Genomic DNA, 18,724 nt, shown 5'->3' on the forward strand with positions numbered 1-18,724 from the left:
AATGGGAGCTAGATTTACACCTGTTAAAAAGAATTGTATAACCTAGATTTTAACACAAACACACTTGTCATAGGCTAGCTACACCTATTGTAACTTCTGCGGCTAGCTATTGGTCACTGTTCTTGTTTGTTTGAGTGTGTTTGGATCATAAAAAAACAAACATATTTCAGCCACTACATGAATAGCTTCCCAATGAGATTGAGGAAAAACTTCAAGACAAAATGGCTGAGCTAAATCTAGTTTATGATTATGTTAAGTGCTGTTAGGAGGAGATTGAAACAGCACTGGACCGTCAATAAGCACATCAATCTTAAGAATCATAGTGTGAACTATACTCTAATACAGGTCCATAGAACACGTGTGCCATTAGGGGAGAGAAAACCCTAACGTACCTCGATTTGGAAGGAGAAAGAGAAGGAATGAGAGAAATGGTATAATAATACTTGTTTAACCTTCCAAACAAAAAACCTTTAGGAGTCATCCAAACCAACATGAATTTGTTCTAATTTTTACAAGAGTTAGGCTGAAATATTTAAACATAACACGACTTTGTCATATATATGTATGTTTATACATGATTTTAACACACACACACTGGCCATAAGCCTAAATACCACACATTAACTAGTACATAATGGAACACATACACAAAACTAGTAGTAATCATGATGCAACTAATAAGCTCCATATGATCAAAGTAGTTTCACGGCTTATTTATCATTAAGCAGTAGTTGCCATGGACTGATATAGATATATATTCAAAGCATATAATTTTAAATTTTTAAGCTCATTACATCAACAAACTATCAAGACTTTCATTTTATTTTTGTCCAAATCTGAAAGCAACCTTACAAATCAACACATAATTTAATGTCCACACACATGATCCAAAATCAAAGAGAGATACCATTTTAATGGAAATATCAAAATTTAGTTAAAACCATTAATACTGACCATGGTTATATCCATTTGAAATTTTAAATTCACATTGTCAGTTATAACCAATACACACCACAATATTGGTCGATAGCTATGAGTAGTATCAATTCACTCCGTTAGAAAATAATATCTATGTAAAATCAGCTATATCTGTATCTTCCTACAAAAAGAGTCAGACTAAATCAGCTATATCTGTATTCAAGCTATATATTCAAGGCTCTTTGATGACTGCAGACTAAATCCTCAGCAGAACGTAGGAATTTAGGAGTTAAAATTCAAAGCCACCAACACATAGGTAGTCCAATTAGTTTTTATGTATAATTAATTATTATAACTCAATTTAGATCAAGAATTATTCAAGATTGTTGCCTCTTTCTCAAATGGCATGTAGAGTATACCTCTGTGTAATATGTCTTTAGGCATCTACGCACATGATAGAATTGATGCAAAAGCTAGCAAACTCTATGAATGAGGCTTTTTTAATATATGTATTTAGCATTAATTTATAAAAAAAATGTATTTAGTATTAATTTATTATTCCAACATTCCCTTGTACTTGTCTCCCCCATTTTCAAGACTTACACATATAATATTTGTGTGTGAAAAATAATCAACACTCTGCTCTCTCTCTATTTAACTCTCAATTTTTTATTTTCAATCTATATTGTCCCATTTAACTCTCTATTCATCTCATAATCTCCCTCATCTTGTATATATGTTTGTTGTACACATAGTGATACAATTATCTAGTAATCAATGGCATTGATTTTGTGGTTGTATTTTGATTTGAAAAAGGTCTGTAGTGTGTGTTTAGGAAAAGTTTAATCTTGACACCGCCTATCCCTATTGAGGGAATTAGTAGTGTTTCGGTGTAAATAGATCTCTAAATTACATTATATAATTATGATATTTAATTGTTTTATATTTCATTTTTTTTTGAACTTCATATTTAGTTTTTTTTTTTAAACTAATGAGTCAATTTTCGAAGCAGTTGGACAAATGGATGAGAGACAAATTATATGCTATTGTCGATTTGATGGGAAAATTGACAAAAATGAGAATGGGGAAATTATATACATCGGCGGTGTCACAGACCCTTTTATGATTACAACAACAACAACATACGAATCATTTATAAATGAGTTACAACAACGTTCATCTTCAAACATGAGTGGTAAAGTCATATATTATACCACCGAATCTAACAAGAATGAACTTTTGAGGATGACGGGAGAATCTGGATTTAGAGTGATGCTTCTAGTGAGTGGTCCCATGCTAAATGTGTATATGGAAGATGCAGAGCCTGTAATTGCATCATGCACAATTCCTACTGATCATAGTGAGAGGTAAGACACATATATTTAAAGTAATACATTGATGTATGCGCTGCATAGGTTATGTGATTTTTAATATACCTTTTTATCCACTTGTAGACAATTTGTTGAAGCCACATCGCCAATTGGTCTTCTACAAAGTGTTGCGTCAACGTCTTCATTTCCTCCGATAAATGCGCATCGGGATTCTTTCCGACACATTGATGACATTCTTTGCGTGGATCAGCTTTTTGACAGCCCAAATGATTTCAAAGATGCACTCGTTTTGTTTGGTCTTCGTAATCATTTTCGGTTCAAGTACTTGGACAATAGCAGAAAATATTATAGAGTTGTGTGCGAGGTTAATAATTGTCCATGGAAATTATCAGCTGGTTGTGAAGGAAGTGGTGATATAGTGAGAATCAAGCGGTTTAATAATGTTCACACTCACACTGCTCAAGACATTTCAGATTATAAAGCCATTTTTTGGTCGAAGGAAATGGGTCGAGCTATTGTGAACAAGGTTAGGGACAATCCTAAATGCACCCCCAAGACTATTTCCACAGACATAAACGGTGAATTTTCTGCTAAAATGACTTACATGCAATCGTGGAGAGCTAAGGAGTGTGCACGTCATATCATTGAGGGAAATCCCAAGGATAGCTATATTTTAGTCCCGTGGTTGTGTGAACGAATAGCAGAATATATTCCTGGGACAATTACATCGTGGGAGTGCACGGATGATAGGAGATTTAAGCGAGTGTTTGTAGCTTATGGGTGCTCCATACGAGGTTTCATCAACTATTGCAGGCCCATGTTAGCAATCGATGCTTGCCACTTGAGTGGCAATTATAAAGGAACAATGCTTGGTGCAACGGGGTTCGATGCGAATGATGGCTTGTGGCCTTTGGCGTATGCTGTTGTTTCTTCTGAGAATGATGATGATTGGCATTGGTTCTTGAGCAAGGTGAAAGAGATTCTAGATGGTCGCATTGTGACAATCTTAACCGACAGGCATCCGAAAACAGTAAATGAATACATAATCAAAAAAATGAGCTCATATGTAATAAGCGTTTACCAAATCTTTTGACATCTTGTCTGGAGTACGCTTATCATGCGAAGAATGTTTGTTTGAATCCAACACATCCATACGACTATCGCAAATGTTAAAGACATACAAGCACCAATGTTTCTCATTTACAAGTATTGGAAAGAAAAGCTGCATATTTAACAATGTAAAAATTTAATTACTTTTAGAATCATATTTTTTTGATAAAAGTATAATAATTATTTATGTTTGCAAGCGATAAATATTACCATATTGAATTGGCAAACTTTGTTATCATCGACATTCCTTATCCTTTTATAGTTGTTCCAAACTGCTTGTATTTTACCTTTCCTATCAACCACTTTTGAAGGTATCTTGGAAAGTTCAATCTGAAAATGCACACAATTGATAACCTAATATGTGTCAAACAAACATTCACTATAGATAGAAGAATTTGTTACCCCAATCGAAGGCGGAAAGAAAAATTTGGTTCCTCTACGCTTTTGTTTCAGCTGGAGCATTTGGCAATAGACTTCAACCACCTACAATGATCACATTTAAACCATTAATGCATGCGTGTGATTGGTTTGAAAAATCAATGAACTTTAAGTGAACATACCATATTTGATATCCAATGATTGTAAGAGATTGTTCTCATCTCTTTTCTTGTGAGGAAAATATCATTTATGTTCACCAGCATTTCACTATAATTAAACAATAACATATTAAGTGTTTGAGCATAGAAAGTAAGTAAATATAGAGCAAATAAGAAATTATTTATATAATTTCTCACTCATCATTTCTGCTCTCATCCATGGCATATGAGATGACTGCCTTTGCTTCTGGACGAAGGACACGCAATCGGTTGACCTTCATTTCAACCCAAGGTGATCCCTTATGGCGCCCAGGCTTTATAACACGTAATAAAGGGATCACTGCTTCCTGCACATCACGCTCCTCTTCCATTGCTGTGGAGGTTCCCACTTCCTCCTCCATTGGTGCGGGGATTTCTCCTTCCTCCTCCATGGGATCGTGTTTTGTAAAAGATTGCCAGGGTGAGTTTGCTTGTCTTGTGGAGGTTTCGAATTCCTCCTCCACTGGTATGTGGGATTCATCTTCCTCCTCAATCGGATTGTGCTGTGCAAACAATTGCGAAGATGGGTTAGGTTGTCGTGTGGATGAACTGGGTTCTGAGGATCTCGACCCCCTGCCTTGGCCTACATTGTGCCGTTGCTTCCATTTCTTAACAACTTTAATAATTTCATATGCCAACTCCTAACAATTTTAAACAAGTTTAATAAATATATATATCAGTTAATATATAAATGTAACCGTAGAGTTCCAAGTAATTATGAATATGCAAATATAACCGTATATTTAGTACCAATTATAAAAAGCCATAATTGACGTGATTACCTTATCGGCATCTTCAGATGTATCAGTTGTAAACTTTACCTCACCGAAGCCGAAACCATTATATTTATGCTTCTCCAAATTCAACCTCTCGCCTATTAATTTGTTGGTCCATCCACGTACGCATGACATCTCAGGCTTCGGTTTTGGTCCATTGACATCCACACGGTGTAGGTAGAAAAGCTACAACATATAAGCCATTATGATAATGACATTATAGCTATTTAAAATAAAATGATAGACACATTACAAATATTATATCTTAGAACATACCATGAGAAAGAACAAGCATCCATGTATGTATGTACAACCTTCTCTTCCTTCCTTTCCTTTATAGGACGCAATTCCTTTTTTCAACCAATCTAAAACAAACTTCCCCCAATTATACGATTTAATAGCATCCACATTGTCAACCGCTGCCAATAACCTTTTGCTTGTCTCATTTTTCGATATGGGTGCTAGAAGTGATCCGCAAGCGAAAAGGACAAAAGCCCTCTTGAAGTCATCCCCAACAGGAAGAACGTCTAATTGATGCACTAAGTTTGGCACTTCTATTACACCGTCCTTTAAAAAAATGCCATTTTCTAACCAATGCACACTTTGTACAATATAATTTGGCACATCTTCTCCTCTTCCCGAGGGTAGGCCAAGTACCTCTTCAACGTCACTTGGCGTAACATGGATCCGAGCGCCAGATTCAAGGGTGAGATGAGATGTTCTAGGGTCAAAGTGTTCTACCAACCATAAGCACAGGTTGCGCTTCAAAATGGTACACTCGATGTCTAAAAGGGACCCAAACCCAATCTCTTGTACGGCAACCTTTTTGTCTTCACTTAAATTGCAAACCGTTTCCTTGAATTTATTTGGAGAACACCGGGTATTCAACATCTACAAATAAATTACCAACACAGGCACATTAGATACAAAAAGGAAGGATAGAGCACATATATGGACATAACAGTCCAACTTAAATTTACCAATTTGCACTTCTACACATTACATGTTGAAAAGATTCAATCTCAAATCTGCTAGCTTACAAAGGCACTTGGGACTACTCATATATTCCTAATTCATTAATTCAATACACATTCTTCGGAATTAATCCAACTAAGCACGTTAATGATAGGTAAAACACACAAAAATAAGCATATATAAAGCATCACTTAACCCAATCGAATAGATAAAAGGAAAAAAAAAAAAACACTTACAGTTTTTATTTTTATTTCTTTTATTGAAATTGTTGAAAAGTTCTTTTCCTTGGATGTTAATGGTCGTATGGTTTACCTAATAAGGGAAGGAGGAAGGATCCAATGTCCTCATACCATTTGTTATAGGAATGAAGGTTCTACCTCGTATTTTTAATTAGAGAATAACTCTAGGGGGTTTTGATTACCATTGGAAATGCTCAGCTCAGAGGATAAGTAATGGACCTTTTTGTTGATGATCTTATGTTAATCACAGCTGGGATGTTGAATCTGTTAAAATACTGACAGAATCAATAGCTCAATTTAGTTTTAACTTCTATTTCTAGCTTGATTCCAAATAATGCAAAGAGGTGTCATATTCTGATCTGGTATAGAGACTGCTACTCAAAACCTAATTCTCAGAAAGCTTAATTTCTCTATTAGGACCCTCCCAATTAGATATTTGGGAGTTTTATTATTGTCTAATAGACTGAATAAACAGCACTGTGATCCTTTAATTGAGGAGTTTTGGACTACCAACTACTCATTTTGTGCTGGAAGGTTACAACTTATAAAGTCTATGCCATTCTCAGTGCAAGTTTATGTGGCTTCCCCCTTTGAATCTAGGACATTCAAAATTCAAACACACAATCAATTACCAATTAAGCACCCAAATTGGCCCACAAATATTAATAACATCAGTTTCTCGAGTCAAATAAATAAGTTAAGAATTATCCTTTTTCAAATAAAGTTTTATGACAACACCATGATAATGATGATTTTTATTTTTGGGAAGCACTGGAAGTGTTTTTGTTGCTTCTACAACTGAATAACTACACAAATCTTTCAACCTTCAAACACAAAAACACACACACAAAAGAAAATAAAAAAATAAAAAAATGAAAATTTTGTTGTTTATATATTAATAAATTTTGTTACTTTATATTGTACTTTGTTTCATATACAATTGGGTGCCTGTCTTAATTGACAGATTTATGCTTCATGCGGTTAACATCCAATTTATTATTAGCATGAAAAAAACTGGAATAAAAAATATATATATATATTTAAATAATTAAAGATATGACTTACCAGTATGAAGTGATGAAAGCACTCTAAAATATGGTAAGACCGTAGGGTGCTGCAATTGTAAAAATTATAATCCACAATAAGGGCCTTCAGCTTGTTCAAGACTAAAGTTCAACCCAAATTTACCAATTAGTCTTTCAAATCCTGCAAAGGGAGATCCTGTTTCAGTCATTATCTTCACAAATATTTATAACTAAAATTCATAAAAAAAAAAAAAAAAAGTATATAAAAAAGATCATAAAATTTTTCACCAAATAGGATTTAGTTTGCAAATCAAGAATTACAGTTACAAATCTCAGAACAAGATAACCATAAACACGAGAAGCTAGAATGAACACGAACAGTCATCTTAAGACATATACACCAACTTATTAACTATTAATAGAAAATCGAACATGACACAGATATTCAAATTTATAAGTCCAGTCTTCATTTAAGCTGAGTCTTATGCAGTAGTTATGCTACAAAATAGGAACCACATGCTTTAGCTTTTATGTTACTATAATTATAAATTAAGGAAGGCTATTCTAAGTGTAAAGAAATAAGAAAGTGTGCATCAGAAACAAAGAAATAAAGAAAGAATTAATGAAAGAAAATAGAGTTAGCATGCATAGGAATGCAAGGCTCTCTTCAAACTGGCAACTGTATGCTAAACTAAAAACTACTTCAACCCTTGTTTTCTTTAGATATACTCTTGTTGAAACTCAGAATTTGTAATTTGGTGGTTTGACAAATCTCACACATACATGTTACTTTCAGAAAAATATGTGTACATGAGTCCAGTTAACTGATGGGAGATATTCTGATGACGTTTTCTTGAGTCTCCGTTCAAGTTTCAAGCTTAAATAATGTATCCTATCATGAATTTATAAATAAGGTCACATCAAATCCAACTTCTAAATATTAATTTTTTTGTCTTTCTTAAAGGGCAATAAGAAAATTGAAGACCCAATCAGGGTCATCTCTCCTTTCTGCATTTCGATCAGCAAAAGGAGAAAAGGTTTTGGAAGTGGAAGGGACAATCACCAGCCAGCCGGTTCTTCAAGACGTGGGAATTTCTACATGGCCTAGTATATTTTTGTGATAGTTCAACTCTTTAGTATTCAAAATGCTACTTTATATATATATATATATATATATATATATATATATATATATATTTGATAAAAAAAAAGGGGTCAGGTGACATGGTGAAAGCTTAAACTGGCCACTATAAGGAGACATATTTAAGTATGAGATCAGCCATTTCGTAGGCTGTAAACAAGCTGAGTCAAGCCAACTTTATAGAGCTTATGCTCAGCTTGGCTGGTTAGAAGCAGTGTCTGAGCTTAGTTTGAGCTTGGTTAATTTTTTAACAGTTGTGATCAAACTTGACTCACTCAAATAAACCAATTACTCAGCTCGGTTCGCATAAATGAATTGAGTTCTTAAGAAGTTCTGGAGGATGGGAAATTTGGAGCCTTGTTATCATAATTGTTAGTCAAAATAAAATACGCGCGTCATGCTTTGCAACTTCTCACTGTTGGAGCAAAAGATTGAGAAAATGTGTCTGTGTGACTGTAGATTCTTAGTTTTAATTGTTGATTAAATTTGGACCATTGACTTCTTTTTCTGTAAACAAATGAATATCAAATCTAAAAGATAGGTGAAACGCATGAAAAACTTAAATTAACAGGATAATCTGCCAAGGAATGCTCTACGATGTCTCTAAATGCTAGTTCAAAGTTTCAAATTATGTATCCACATAAGGTATAAAGGAAAAAACAATCATGAGACTTGCTACATCAACAATATTCAAACATATATACAATAATAACAACGAAATAGTAAAAAAAGGTTCAATAATTGCTGTACTACTTTCACAAGTGATTGAAATTTGCAATAAACTGTACATTATGCATAAAAAGGCTTCCTAATAACTATTGGAAAATCTGAAAATTTGGATACAAGTCCATTCAACCAATCTTTTCCTAAGTCCTTATACTTTATCCTATGTTTGGTTGCCAAGAAATTGGGAAAACAAGAAGAAATTAGGAAACATGGAATCTTGTAACAATTCTACTCCTTTATAGAAACTTGTTAATCTTAAAGTTTTTCTTCTTTCCTTATTTTCTCTGCTACCAAATAATAGACAGTTCAAAATTGTTGTGTTCTAGCCTAATTTAACCTACATCTTAACTTAAAAAGTCCAAGCAAAGACTTAAACTTTTATAAAAGATTGGGATGATCAATACCAAAGTCCATGCCTTCTAGCAAACAAATTTAATGACATAGCTAGCCCTTTGTCCTACATTGTTAATTCTCAACATACACAAAGAAACATCATCCACATATGGTACAAAATGAAATTTTGCATATACACCATTATTAGTAAGACAAATCCAACAAAATGAGATTAATTAATCAACAATAATCTACTTATCCTAAATTATTTTTCAGTCAACTTGTTCATTCTATAGAGAAAAGAGTATCACCCAGTGGCCTAATTGATAGAGTGGCCAGCTTCCTGTGTTCGAGTCCTTTCTCCTTCTAGTTTGCCAAGGAAAAAAAAAATAGAGAGAAAATACCATTTTCATGGCTGGGAATAACATGCACTTCTACTGTTACGTTATTAGAAATAATTGTACTTTAGCTTGATGGAATGTCTGGAACAAAATTTTAGCAACTTGAGGTATAAAATCTACAAAAGAAGTACATTATTCGCTTGGAATTCAACATTTTAATAGAAAGAAATCTTTAGTATGCATATGTTTCTGGTAAGGGGAGAAAATTGTGACATTTCAGTAATCAAATAGGCATAATATGGAATCTAATCCCTAATAATTGAGAAGTAAAGTCATAAGATTAAAGATGCAAAACTAAGACAAAGATGAAATAATTAACACATTTATTGTATAAGATAACTGCAATTGTTGGTAGAATATATCAACTACTTATTCCTATATAAGAGATTATACCTAGTTGATACTTCCATAATCATTATCTTCACCTTCTCACCAAAATTAAAGCACGTATGTAAAAAGCATGCTATTAACCACCATTAAACTTAACTAGAAAACTTAAAAATAATATTTTTGGAGTAATTATCTAAAAAACAAAAGTGACTAAACAAGTTCTTGAAATTGTACCAAATAATTGAAGAAATATAATGTTAGTATCATTATTGGAGGTAGTGCATACTATGTCCCAGGAGGTAGTTAGTAGCCAATACATATATCTTGTAGCAAATATTTTGTAGCCGTAGTTCCTTATTTTGTAGCAGATTAAGGTACTACTTCTTTCCGATATTCCCTATGGCAACCACTTAGTTATCGCGTATGTGTCTAACTTCTGGCTATAAAATAGCATTTTTAACTACACAGCCAGACATAGCATAGGTACGTAGTCTCTTCTATACATACCAATATTGAAGAGCTTCTTCCTTACATAACTACTACTATATTAGGAACTACTTGACTGCCTTACCCATTATACATGGATTTGTGCTCTATGGTAGATTGAGTTTATAAATTTGTATATAACCTCTCATCACATGGTACTAGTCACAGTTGTGAAGTCCTTGAAGAGAGTTCAGGCTTATGGGTTTTTGGTGAAGTAGCTCTGATTGTCTTTTTGGGTTAATATAATTTATAGTGATTTCGATTATATTCTTAAGAGGATTATAGAACCTAACCTTCTAAAGTTCACAAGAACAGGAATGACATCAGTTTAAAAAATCTTAATAACAACTTCCACTTTATCTTCACTAGCTGAGAACTTATCCTGTCATTATCTACAAAAAATTGAAGTCAGTGAAGGTTTCCTGTCTCGAAACAACAGAAATTTGAGATTTACCACAACTTTATGAAATTCTGCATGATTAGTTACAAGTGTTTTCCAATGAGAACTCATTAACACCACAGTTATTTTTCCCTTAACTTTTGGATTTGACTTATTTACTTCCTTGCATAATATATAACCAATAATTGTATTGCCATCACACCTACCATGAACAGAGGAGTTATCAATAGTAATCATAGTCATATTTACAATGAGACTACAAAGAAATTACCAGTATTACTGGTATGCAGTTATTTTGAAAAATCCTCTAATATTTTTTTATCTTTTTTTTTTAAAGTAAAAAAAATCCTCTAATCTTATCTTTGGAGAAACAAGAAAGTTTAGTTCCACTTTTTATTGCAAATTAGTATGCACCCAATTGGAGCAGTAGCACAACCAAAACCAAAAAGGATAAAACTGAATCATTCTTCTATTAAAAAAATAAATAAATAAAAGAAAATAAAAAAAACCAGCAACTTCATAAGACAGAAAAACACAGCTTACAACATATGAATCCTCAAATCTAGTGAATATGTAAACAACACATGAATTGAAATCATGTCAGCAGAAAGTAACAACAACTTAATTGATTAAAATTTTCAACACATAGTATCATTTACAGAGAGACTCTACAACTTTCTAGGGGAAGGCAGAGATGAAAGAAGAAATTGGAAAATAGTACCCGGGTTAGAGAGGGTTAGGGCTTATCCCTATGCTTGAAGAAATAACTTCTGCGATTGAAGAAAAAATTAGAAAATTGATGAGAGTTCAGAGAAGGAAGAAAGCAGAATAATAAAGATCAATGAAAGTTTAGAAAAGGAAGAAAGGAGAACAAGGCCAGTACCTGGGCGATTTTCCTCTGAAGGTGAAACTTGCAAAAGACAAAGCTTCAAACAATCAGCCTTTGTGATTGAGGCAAAGTTATGTCAGTGCTTAGAAAGGGTTAGGCTTTCATTGATGGATTCAATAGAGTGAGGGCTAGGTCTCATTTGAGAATGGGAGAGAGAAGGGTCTGCACAAATAGAAATATGAAAGAGCATTAGGGCTCTAATTAGGTCAAAGTACCTATTTCAAGAGTTATAACGTGACCGGAGGCTGAGATGACGGTAAAAAACCCCAATTGTTTGCAACCGTCCAGTTATTGCCGCTACACCAGAAATTAGAAAGAGAAAGGTTAGGGTTTCAGCAAAGAGGGAAAGAGGAACCGTTGAGCCTGAGTATTTGATTTCCCTTTAGCAGATCGAAGATTGTTCGTGCCATGGCATATTGTATCTGTATCGCAGGAAACAAGTGAGGGAGAAAGAGTCGTGAGAGAGGGTTACACCGAATGGAATATGAAAGGCCTTAGGGCTTGAAATTAGGCAAGTGTAGAAAAGGGCATTTTAGGCAACACATAAAATAGGAAGAAGGGTATTTTAGGCAACAGAAATATCAAACAGTATTTTTTCATGTGCCACCTCAGCTTTTGGGTCAAACCCATTTTAAAGAAACTATGGGACTTTAACTCAATCTCTTAGTAAATATGATACCCTAAGTCCATTTATGTGTAATAATCCCTATAATTTATAACGATTTCGATTATATATCCTAAAGAGTATGATAGTGTGCAGGGGTATTTTTCAGAGGATTATACATTCTTAAGAGGATTATAGAAACTAACCTTCTGAAGTTCACAATAACAGGAATGACATCAATTTAAAAAATCTTAATAACAACTTCCACTTTATCTTCACTAGATGAGAACTTATCCTGTCATTATTTACAAAATATTGAAGTCAGTGAAGGTTTCCTGTCTCGAAACAACAGAAATTTGAGATATATCATTTTTCATATATTGGTCAAGTCAAATGCTCAAAGAATATTCTTTCAAAAGAACAAAGAGGCTCAAGAAAGATGCTGATTGCGAGTGTTAATCATCGAACACAGACAATTATGTTATGTGAAAACCATTGTAGCAGAAAGTACATAACCAATCCAATTATTTTAGTGCATAATAGGATATAGCTTATTTTAGCAAATCAACCATTTAGTGGGTACATTCAATTTAAAGCCACTGTCTAGAAAGCACTAAGTTTAAAAAGTATGGAACACATATTGGTTAGTATTTAAAGAGTATGATACGAGCACGATAAGAGTAATTCCTTGCTTCTTAAGTGACTACTCCTCAAATTTTAACTCTTGTTTTTCAATTGCAATGTAAAACATTTTATAAGTGCCAGCGATCCAACCCGTAAAATCACGCTCTCTACATTTTTCCTATTAAATTGAGTGAAAAAAAAAAGGAGTTGCAGCCGGCTCCTTTTGTGTAGTCCCCTTATATCTAATAGTTTCTATCTTTCTTTTTAGAAAACCCAATAGCCTACAATAGCAAGATATTGACAAGATATTTAAATATTCTATACTCAAAAAACAGATAACACATTAACAAGATATATAAAGACTACCAAAAAAGAATATGGAGCTAGAGTCCCAAAAACTTTTAGGCCAATGATTAAATTGCAACGACCGTTCAAGACTCTATTTTTTAAAGCCAAACTGAATATATATATAATATTACAAGCAATAGATAATAATCAAGTTTCTATTTTGTTTTCACTTATTAGATGCATGAAATGGATCAAAAAGTTAAGACAAACACTAACTTATGAAATTAGTGTTACATTTCTGCATTTCCAAATAAACCTTTTAAATTAATAGTAAAGCTATCCAAAGATCTCCAGTTGACAAGAGCCATGAATTCTCTTTATGGATAGGACTGATATAAGATTCTCAGACTGTGTTTTTACATTCACAAATTACGATATTTTTCTCAATCCAATAGCCAGTGAAGAGAGCTTATGACTCTTTTCAAGAGAGGGTGACTTCTCCTTTAAATTGATGTCTATTTCCAGCTGAAAGTAACTTTCATTGATAAATTATCCACCACCAACAAAAGTTACTGATCATAATGTGTGAACAAAAAATGAATTCTGAAGTTTGAATGTCCATAGTGTAACATTAATGCCAGACACCCAATATGTTAATTATTATAAATATCATACTTTATCATCATATAAATAAGCCTAAATACTACAAGAAATTTCTTGAGACACCATGTATGTTCTCACCAGGACTAAATGTTCTCATTTCATGACATCAACTGCTTTGTACTCATATTTGAGATCTATGTTGAAAGAGGCGATAACTAATGGTCAATAATTAACAAAAAAAAAATTTTTTTAACTAAAATCAAATAAAAAATCAGGGTTTTAGAAAGTGAAACCGGCAGAAGAAATTGACTGATCAAAATTTAGAGAGCGAAAGTAGTAGAGTGAGAGAGACCTTTGAAGTTGAGAGCGATACGAACACGGCAAGAGCAAGAGCTCCCCCAGGAAGAATATAGCTTCAGCTTCATTGGCTCCTCACCATTACTCCCCTATTCACAAACAACCAATAGCTTGTTAGACAGTTAAATCAATCAGTTGAGTCTGTAGTGATTGATGTGATGGTGCTCTGTGCAATTGATTGATGATGAAGTAAGAAAATTTTAGTGACAATTTCTTTTAAAAAAAAAATTAAAATTAAAATAAATTGGAAACAGAGCAACTGATTCACAACGAATTTGAGAGACACCAACCATAGTGCACGATAAGAGTAATTCCTTGCTTCTTAAGTGACAACTCCTCAAATTTGAACTCTTGTTTTTCAAGTGCTATGTAAAACATTTTATAAGTGCCAGCGATCCATGATGTAAAATCACGCTCTCTACATTTTTCCTATTAAATTGAGTGAAAAAAAAAAAGGAGTTGCAGCTGGCTCCTGTTGTGTAGTTTCTATATTTATTTTTAGAAAACCCAATAGCCTACAATAGGAAGAAAACCCTAATTTTACAAAACCCAATAGCCTACAATAGGAAGAAAACCCTAATTTTAGAAAACCCAATAGCCTACAATAAGAAGAAAACACAAAAACAAGAACCATTACAACAAAAAAGCTTAAGAAACACCAAATCATCATAACTCAATCCAAATTTACAGCTGAAAAAAGAAAACAAGAAAAATTCAACCGAAACAATGAAAATGCACTGACAAATGTATGGTTTGAAGCTCACCGAGAACCCTTGATCCCTCTTCTGAGCCCATTGTAGCTGGACTGAAAATTGAGCTGGGTTTCTCAATTCCTACAGCGATAAAGCTAGAGAGAGAGGGTGGAGGGACCGGCTTAGAAAGAGTCGTGGAGAAAGAGAGAGAGAGAGAGCAGCGATGAGAGAGAGCAGCGAATGAGAGAATTTTATTTTTAGGGCCAAAGAAGATCGTATTTACCGAACGAATTAGGGCAATATATTAAATTATGGAGAAAGGGCATTTTAGGCAACACCAAAAAAAGTGAGAAGGACATTTTTGGCAAAACATTTCTTAAACAGTAATAATTCATGTGCCACGTCAGCAATTCATTTTAGGGAAATATGAAACTTTGACTCCGCCTCTGAGTAAATACGGAGCCCTAACCCCATTTATATGTAATTATCCCTATATTTTTCATGTATTGATGGCTATTAATATATCAATGTGAAAATAATAGCTAAGCCTCAGTTGTTTAGTTTTTAATGACGTAGCAGGGTGTCAAAACTGTTTGGAGGTTTGTACCTAATTTGTCTAATTACTATATTCGCTTAAGCTGTGATAAAAGTCAACCTATTTTTTGTTATGTGTTTTCATTGCGAACACCATAGCTCTACATGTTTTTGAAGAATTTCTTGGTTCTGGTTTTCGTCAATCAAAGAAGGTGGTGGTTTAAGTTGATTTGGTTATTTCAAAAATTATTATTTCTTTTTCCTGGTTATTGTAGTTTTCTTCTTTTTGTGTTAAAAAGGTTTTAACATGATACATATGATCAATTAATTGTATTTAAAGTGAATTTATACAACATAAGCAAGACTACAAAACAGAACCAAGTGCACAATATAAAAATACTATATAGATAAAAAGCAAGAGCAGGGTAGCAACCACAAGAACGAAAAGACAAAAATTTTAAACGGAAAGAAATGCGGGAGCAATACCTTGTAGAAAAAGCTGATGATGATCTTCATGCATCATTAGATTTCTTGAACTTCCTGCAGAGCCAGTTTGCCTTTAGCAATATAGCACAAGTAAATCCGGTTTTTCATGTCATCAAGAAGCTGAAAATAAGCATGCCTCCATGTCCGTTTGATGATAAGAGTACCAAAAACAACCCAAAATCCAACCACAAGCCCCGGACCCATGCCAATATAAAACCATACCATTTCATGCTCTTCTTCCTCTTTCTCCATTGATGTCACACTGGACCATGAGATTCTTTTTCTTTGATGCAATTGTTGTTCAGAGGTGCTCCACAAACTTCAGCATTACCAATGTAGCTAGTTGCATTAAAACTCTGAAGTTGGGTGCTTAAAGGAATTCTTCCAAAAAAGTTGTTATATGACAAGTTCAAGTAACTGAGAAATGTGAAATTTGACATGCTTTGTGGAATTTCACCCGAAAGATGGTTTCTCGAAAGATCAAAAGATTCTAACATTGCCATGCCACCATATTCTTCGGTATCTTTCCCATAATTTGATTATGAGACAAGTTTATATATTGCAATGCATGAAGACTTCAAAACTCATCTGGGATGGACCCTGATAAATTATTACTTGACAGATCTATGCTCCTAACAAGTCTAAGGATATTCTTATACTCTGTTTTCCTCCCTTTTATCACCAATGAGAAAATATTCGTGTAGAATTCAGAGAGAGTACCCGTAAAAAGTCGCGTAGTTCTGAATGCATAATGATGTGAAGAATTTGTCATAGTCTTCACACTGATATTCTTCAAACATTTTGGTATTGGTCCTAATAGGCCATTGTGGAGGGAAAAATCTCTCTCCAATGAGAACTGTACACGTCATTACAATATAAATACCCATCACAAATGTCAGAGGCCCATCCTGCTCAAAGTCCAGTCCAAGCTCGTCGGTAGCCCAAAATCATAAAGCACTAGCCCAAGGTCACATCTAATTGATCTCTGTAGCATTACTCAAGCCCGAAACAAGAGGTCCAGCCCATTGGCAATGTCACATGGATCAGGATACTTATGGCCCAAATCTATTGAAAGGAAATTAGTCCTATTAGAAGAAGGATACAGCAAAGAAAGAAACTACTACAATATCATTGTTCTTACTGCAATATCATTCTTACCCATCTGCCATGATTTGACTTGTCGTTGTCTTAGGATTCTCTCAAAGGAAGGAGCTCTATTTGTAAAGAATTTCTGTAGGGAAAGAATTAGAGGATAAGCAATGTGAGTCCTACCATAATTCAACCAATCTTTTGTGTATAAATAGAGGCCCAGACCTCCAATAAAAGGATTAAGCAATTCTACGCTTCTCTATATTTTATTCTTGTTTATTTTTATTGTTTGTTGAGTGAGTTGTTTTATTTCTCTTAATCATTATTGGTTGGGCGAAATTTTGCACCTACACTTTGGCACTGTCTGTGGGAATCGTATAGAAATATATCCCCACCAAAGTTACGACACTTCAAATTAAAATCTCCAAGTCTAGCAACGTGACTTGAAATTAAAATCTTCAAGTCCAGGATTTGAACCCAAGTCCTCTCCAACAACGACTTTCATGGTCAAAGGCCTCCACTCTCATGGTCAAAGGCCTCTATGTAACAAGCGCTGACGTCCAAAAATGCAAGCCGGCGCGTAAGGTTTTTTCCATCAACAACGCCGCTTTCCGGACAATAATGCGTAGCAAGGCTGATGAATGGAAAACCCAAGAGGCATCACGTGTGTTGGCCCTGGTAATCAGATGTCCATCCGAGCTTTGCCCTGGTAATCGGATGTCCATCCGAGCCCAAAAAGCCATAAATTAATCAGATAAGTGTTCTGATCTTGGTTTCCTCTTAATTTTGATTATATATATATAATCTTGATCAACAAATCCAAACTGCATAATTATTATATAAGCGCTAGCTAGAAGTGATTAATTAGTCTTGCTTTGTTGCTAGCATATTATTCTTTGAGTATTACATCACATGAACATAGGGTTTTTGGGTGGATCAGTATGTTAGGATCTCAGTTATTGCAAAATATATTTGTTGGTTCATACTAATCTGAACTCAAGTTTATTAAGCCAAGTTGATCCCAAAAATAATTTTTTTAAAAAAAATAAGTTCATGTTTTTGAAAAAACTTGAATTACCCGGAACACTTTTTCCGGCGATTCTTGCTGCTTTGACCATAATTTCTGGGAATTCCAAACCTGGCAGTGATCCATATAGAACTATGCAAAAAATTAGAAAATCGATTGGGGTTAGGAAGCATTGATATGACCGAATTTCTCTCTCCCCAAAGTGAGTTTATGCATGTTATCAGACATGTTTGTTTATTCAGCCAAGTTCTTGGACTGAGAAGGATATCACGCCAATAGGAGGATTCCCCATTATGGTTGTCACCTTGAGGCAGACTCTATTGACACAGACATCCAGGGTTGCCTTGGAGGAGACTAAACTCAAATTCATTGATACACACCGGAACGAACTTTCTCGCAATGGACATCCTGATCTCGTCTCAGAGCTTGCTATCCAGTACGACGCACACGTTGTAGTCAAACCAACCATCTTCACCCATCACCGACTGCACATCAAGCCCACCACAAGTTCAACCGAAATTCGCCGTCATCTCGGTCGGAACAGAATCCATCTGAGCCGGCTGCTATCAAGCCCAGCCACAGTCGCTGGCCATCTCCATCTTTTTCACCAGCCGAGGTCAACTGAGTTATGATCGCTGCATCGCCATTAGGCCCATGCTCGTCGTCGCTCTCATTTGATCTGTCGCGAATCGCCCTCAAAGCTGGACCGTCGTTCACAGTTGCACAAGCTGCCATCACTCCAGCGGCTTAGATCGTCACTACCAG

The 18,724-nt window shown here is 34.5% G+C and overlaps 2 protein-coding genes across 2 annotated transcripts; one reads left to right on the forward strand and one right to left on the reverse strand.

Moving 5' to 3' along the window:
* Positions 1-1,938: 1,938 nt before the first annotated feature.
* LOC132270350 (uncharacterized) lies at positions 1,939-3,287 on the forward strand. The gene is made up of 3 exons (XM_059771529.1): positions 1,939-2,285; positions 2,373-3,219; positions 3,267-3,287. Exons 1-3 carry the CDS (start codon positions 1,939-1,941, stop codon positions 3,285-3,287), a joined length of 1,215 nt encoding a protein of 404 aa, XP_059627512.1.
* A 22-nt stretch (positions 3,288-3,309) lies between these two features.
* Positions 3,310-8,090, reverse strand: LOC132271804 (uncharacterized). The gene is made up of 8 exons (XM_059773290.1): positions 6,990-8,090; positions 4,987-5,601; positions 4,717-4,896; positions 4,094-4,575; positions 3,920-4,004; positions 3,762-3,842; positions 3,570-3,689; positions 3,310-3,471 (listed from the first exon to the last, which is right to left on the reverse strand). Exons 2-8 carry the CDS (start codon positions 5,599-5,601, stop codon positions 3,310-3,312), a joined length of 1,725 nt encoding a protein of 574 aa, XP_059629273.1. The 5' UTR covers positions 6,990-8,090.
* Between the last annotated feature and the right edge of the window lie 10,634 nt (positions 8,091-18,724).

Source organism: Cornus florida, unplaced genomic scaffold (genome assembly GCF_030987335.1).
Source record: "Cornus florida cultivar Cherokee Brave unplaced genomic scaffold, ASM3098733v1 CherokeeBrave_3.0.0_Hap2_Chr08, whole genome shotgun sequence".
In the NCBI taxonomy this organism is placed as follows: domain Eukaryota; kingdom Viridiplantae; phylum Streptophyta; class Magnoliopsida; order Cornales; family Cornaceae; genus Cornus; species Cornus florida.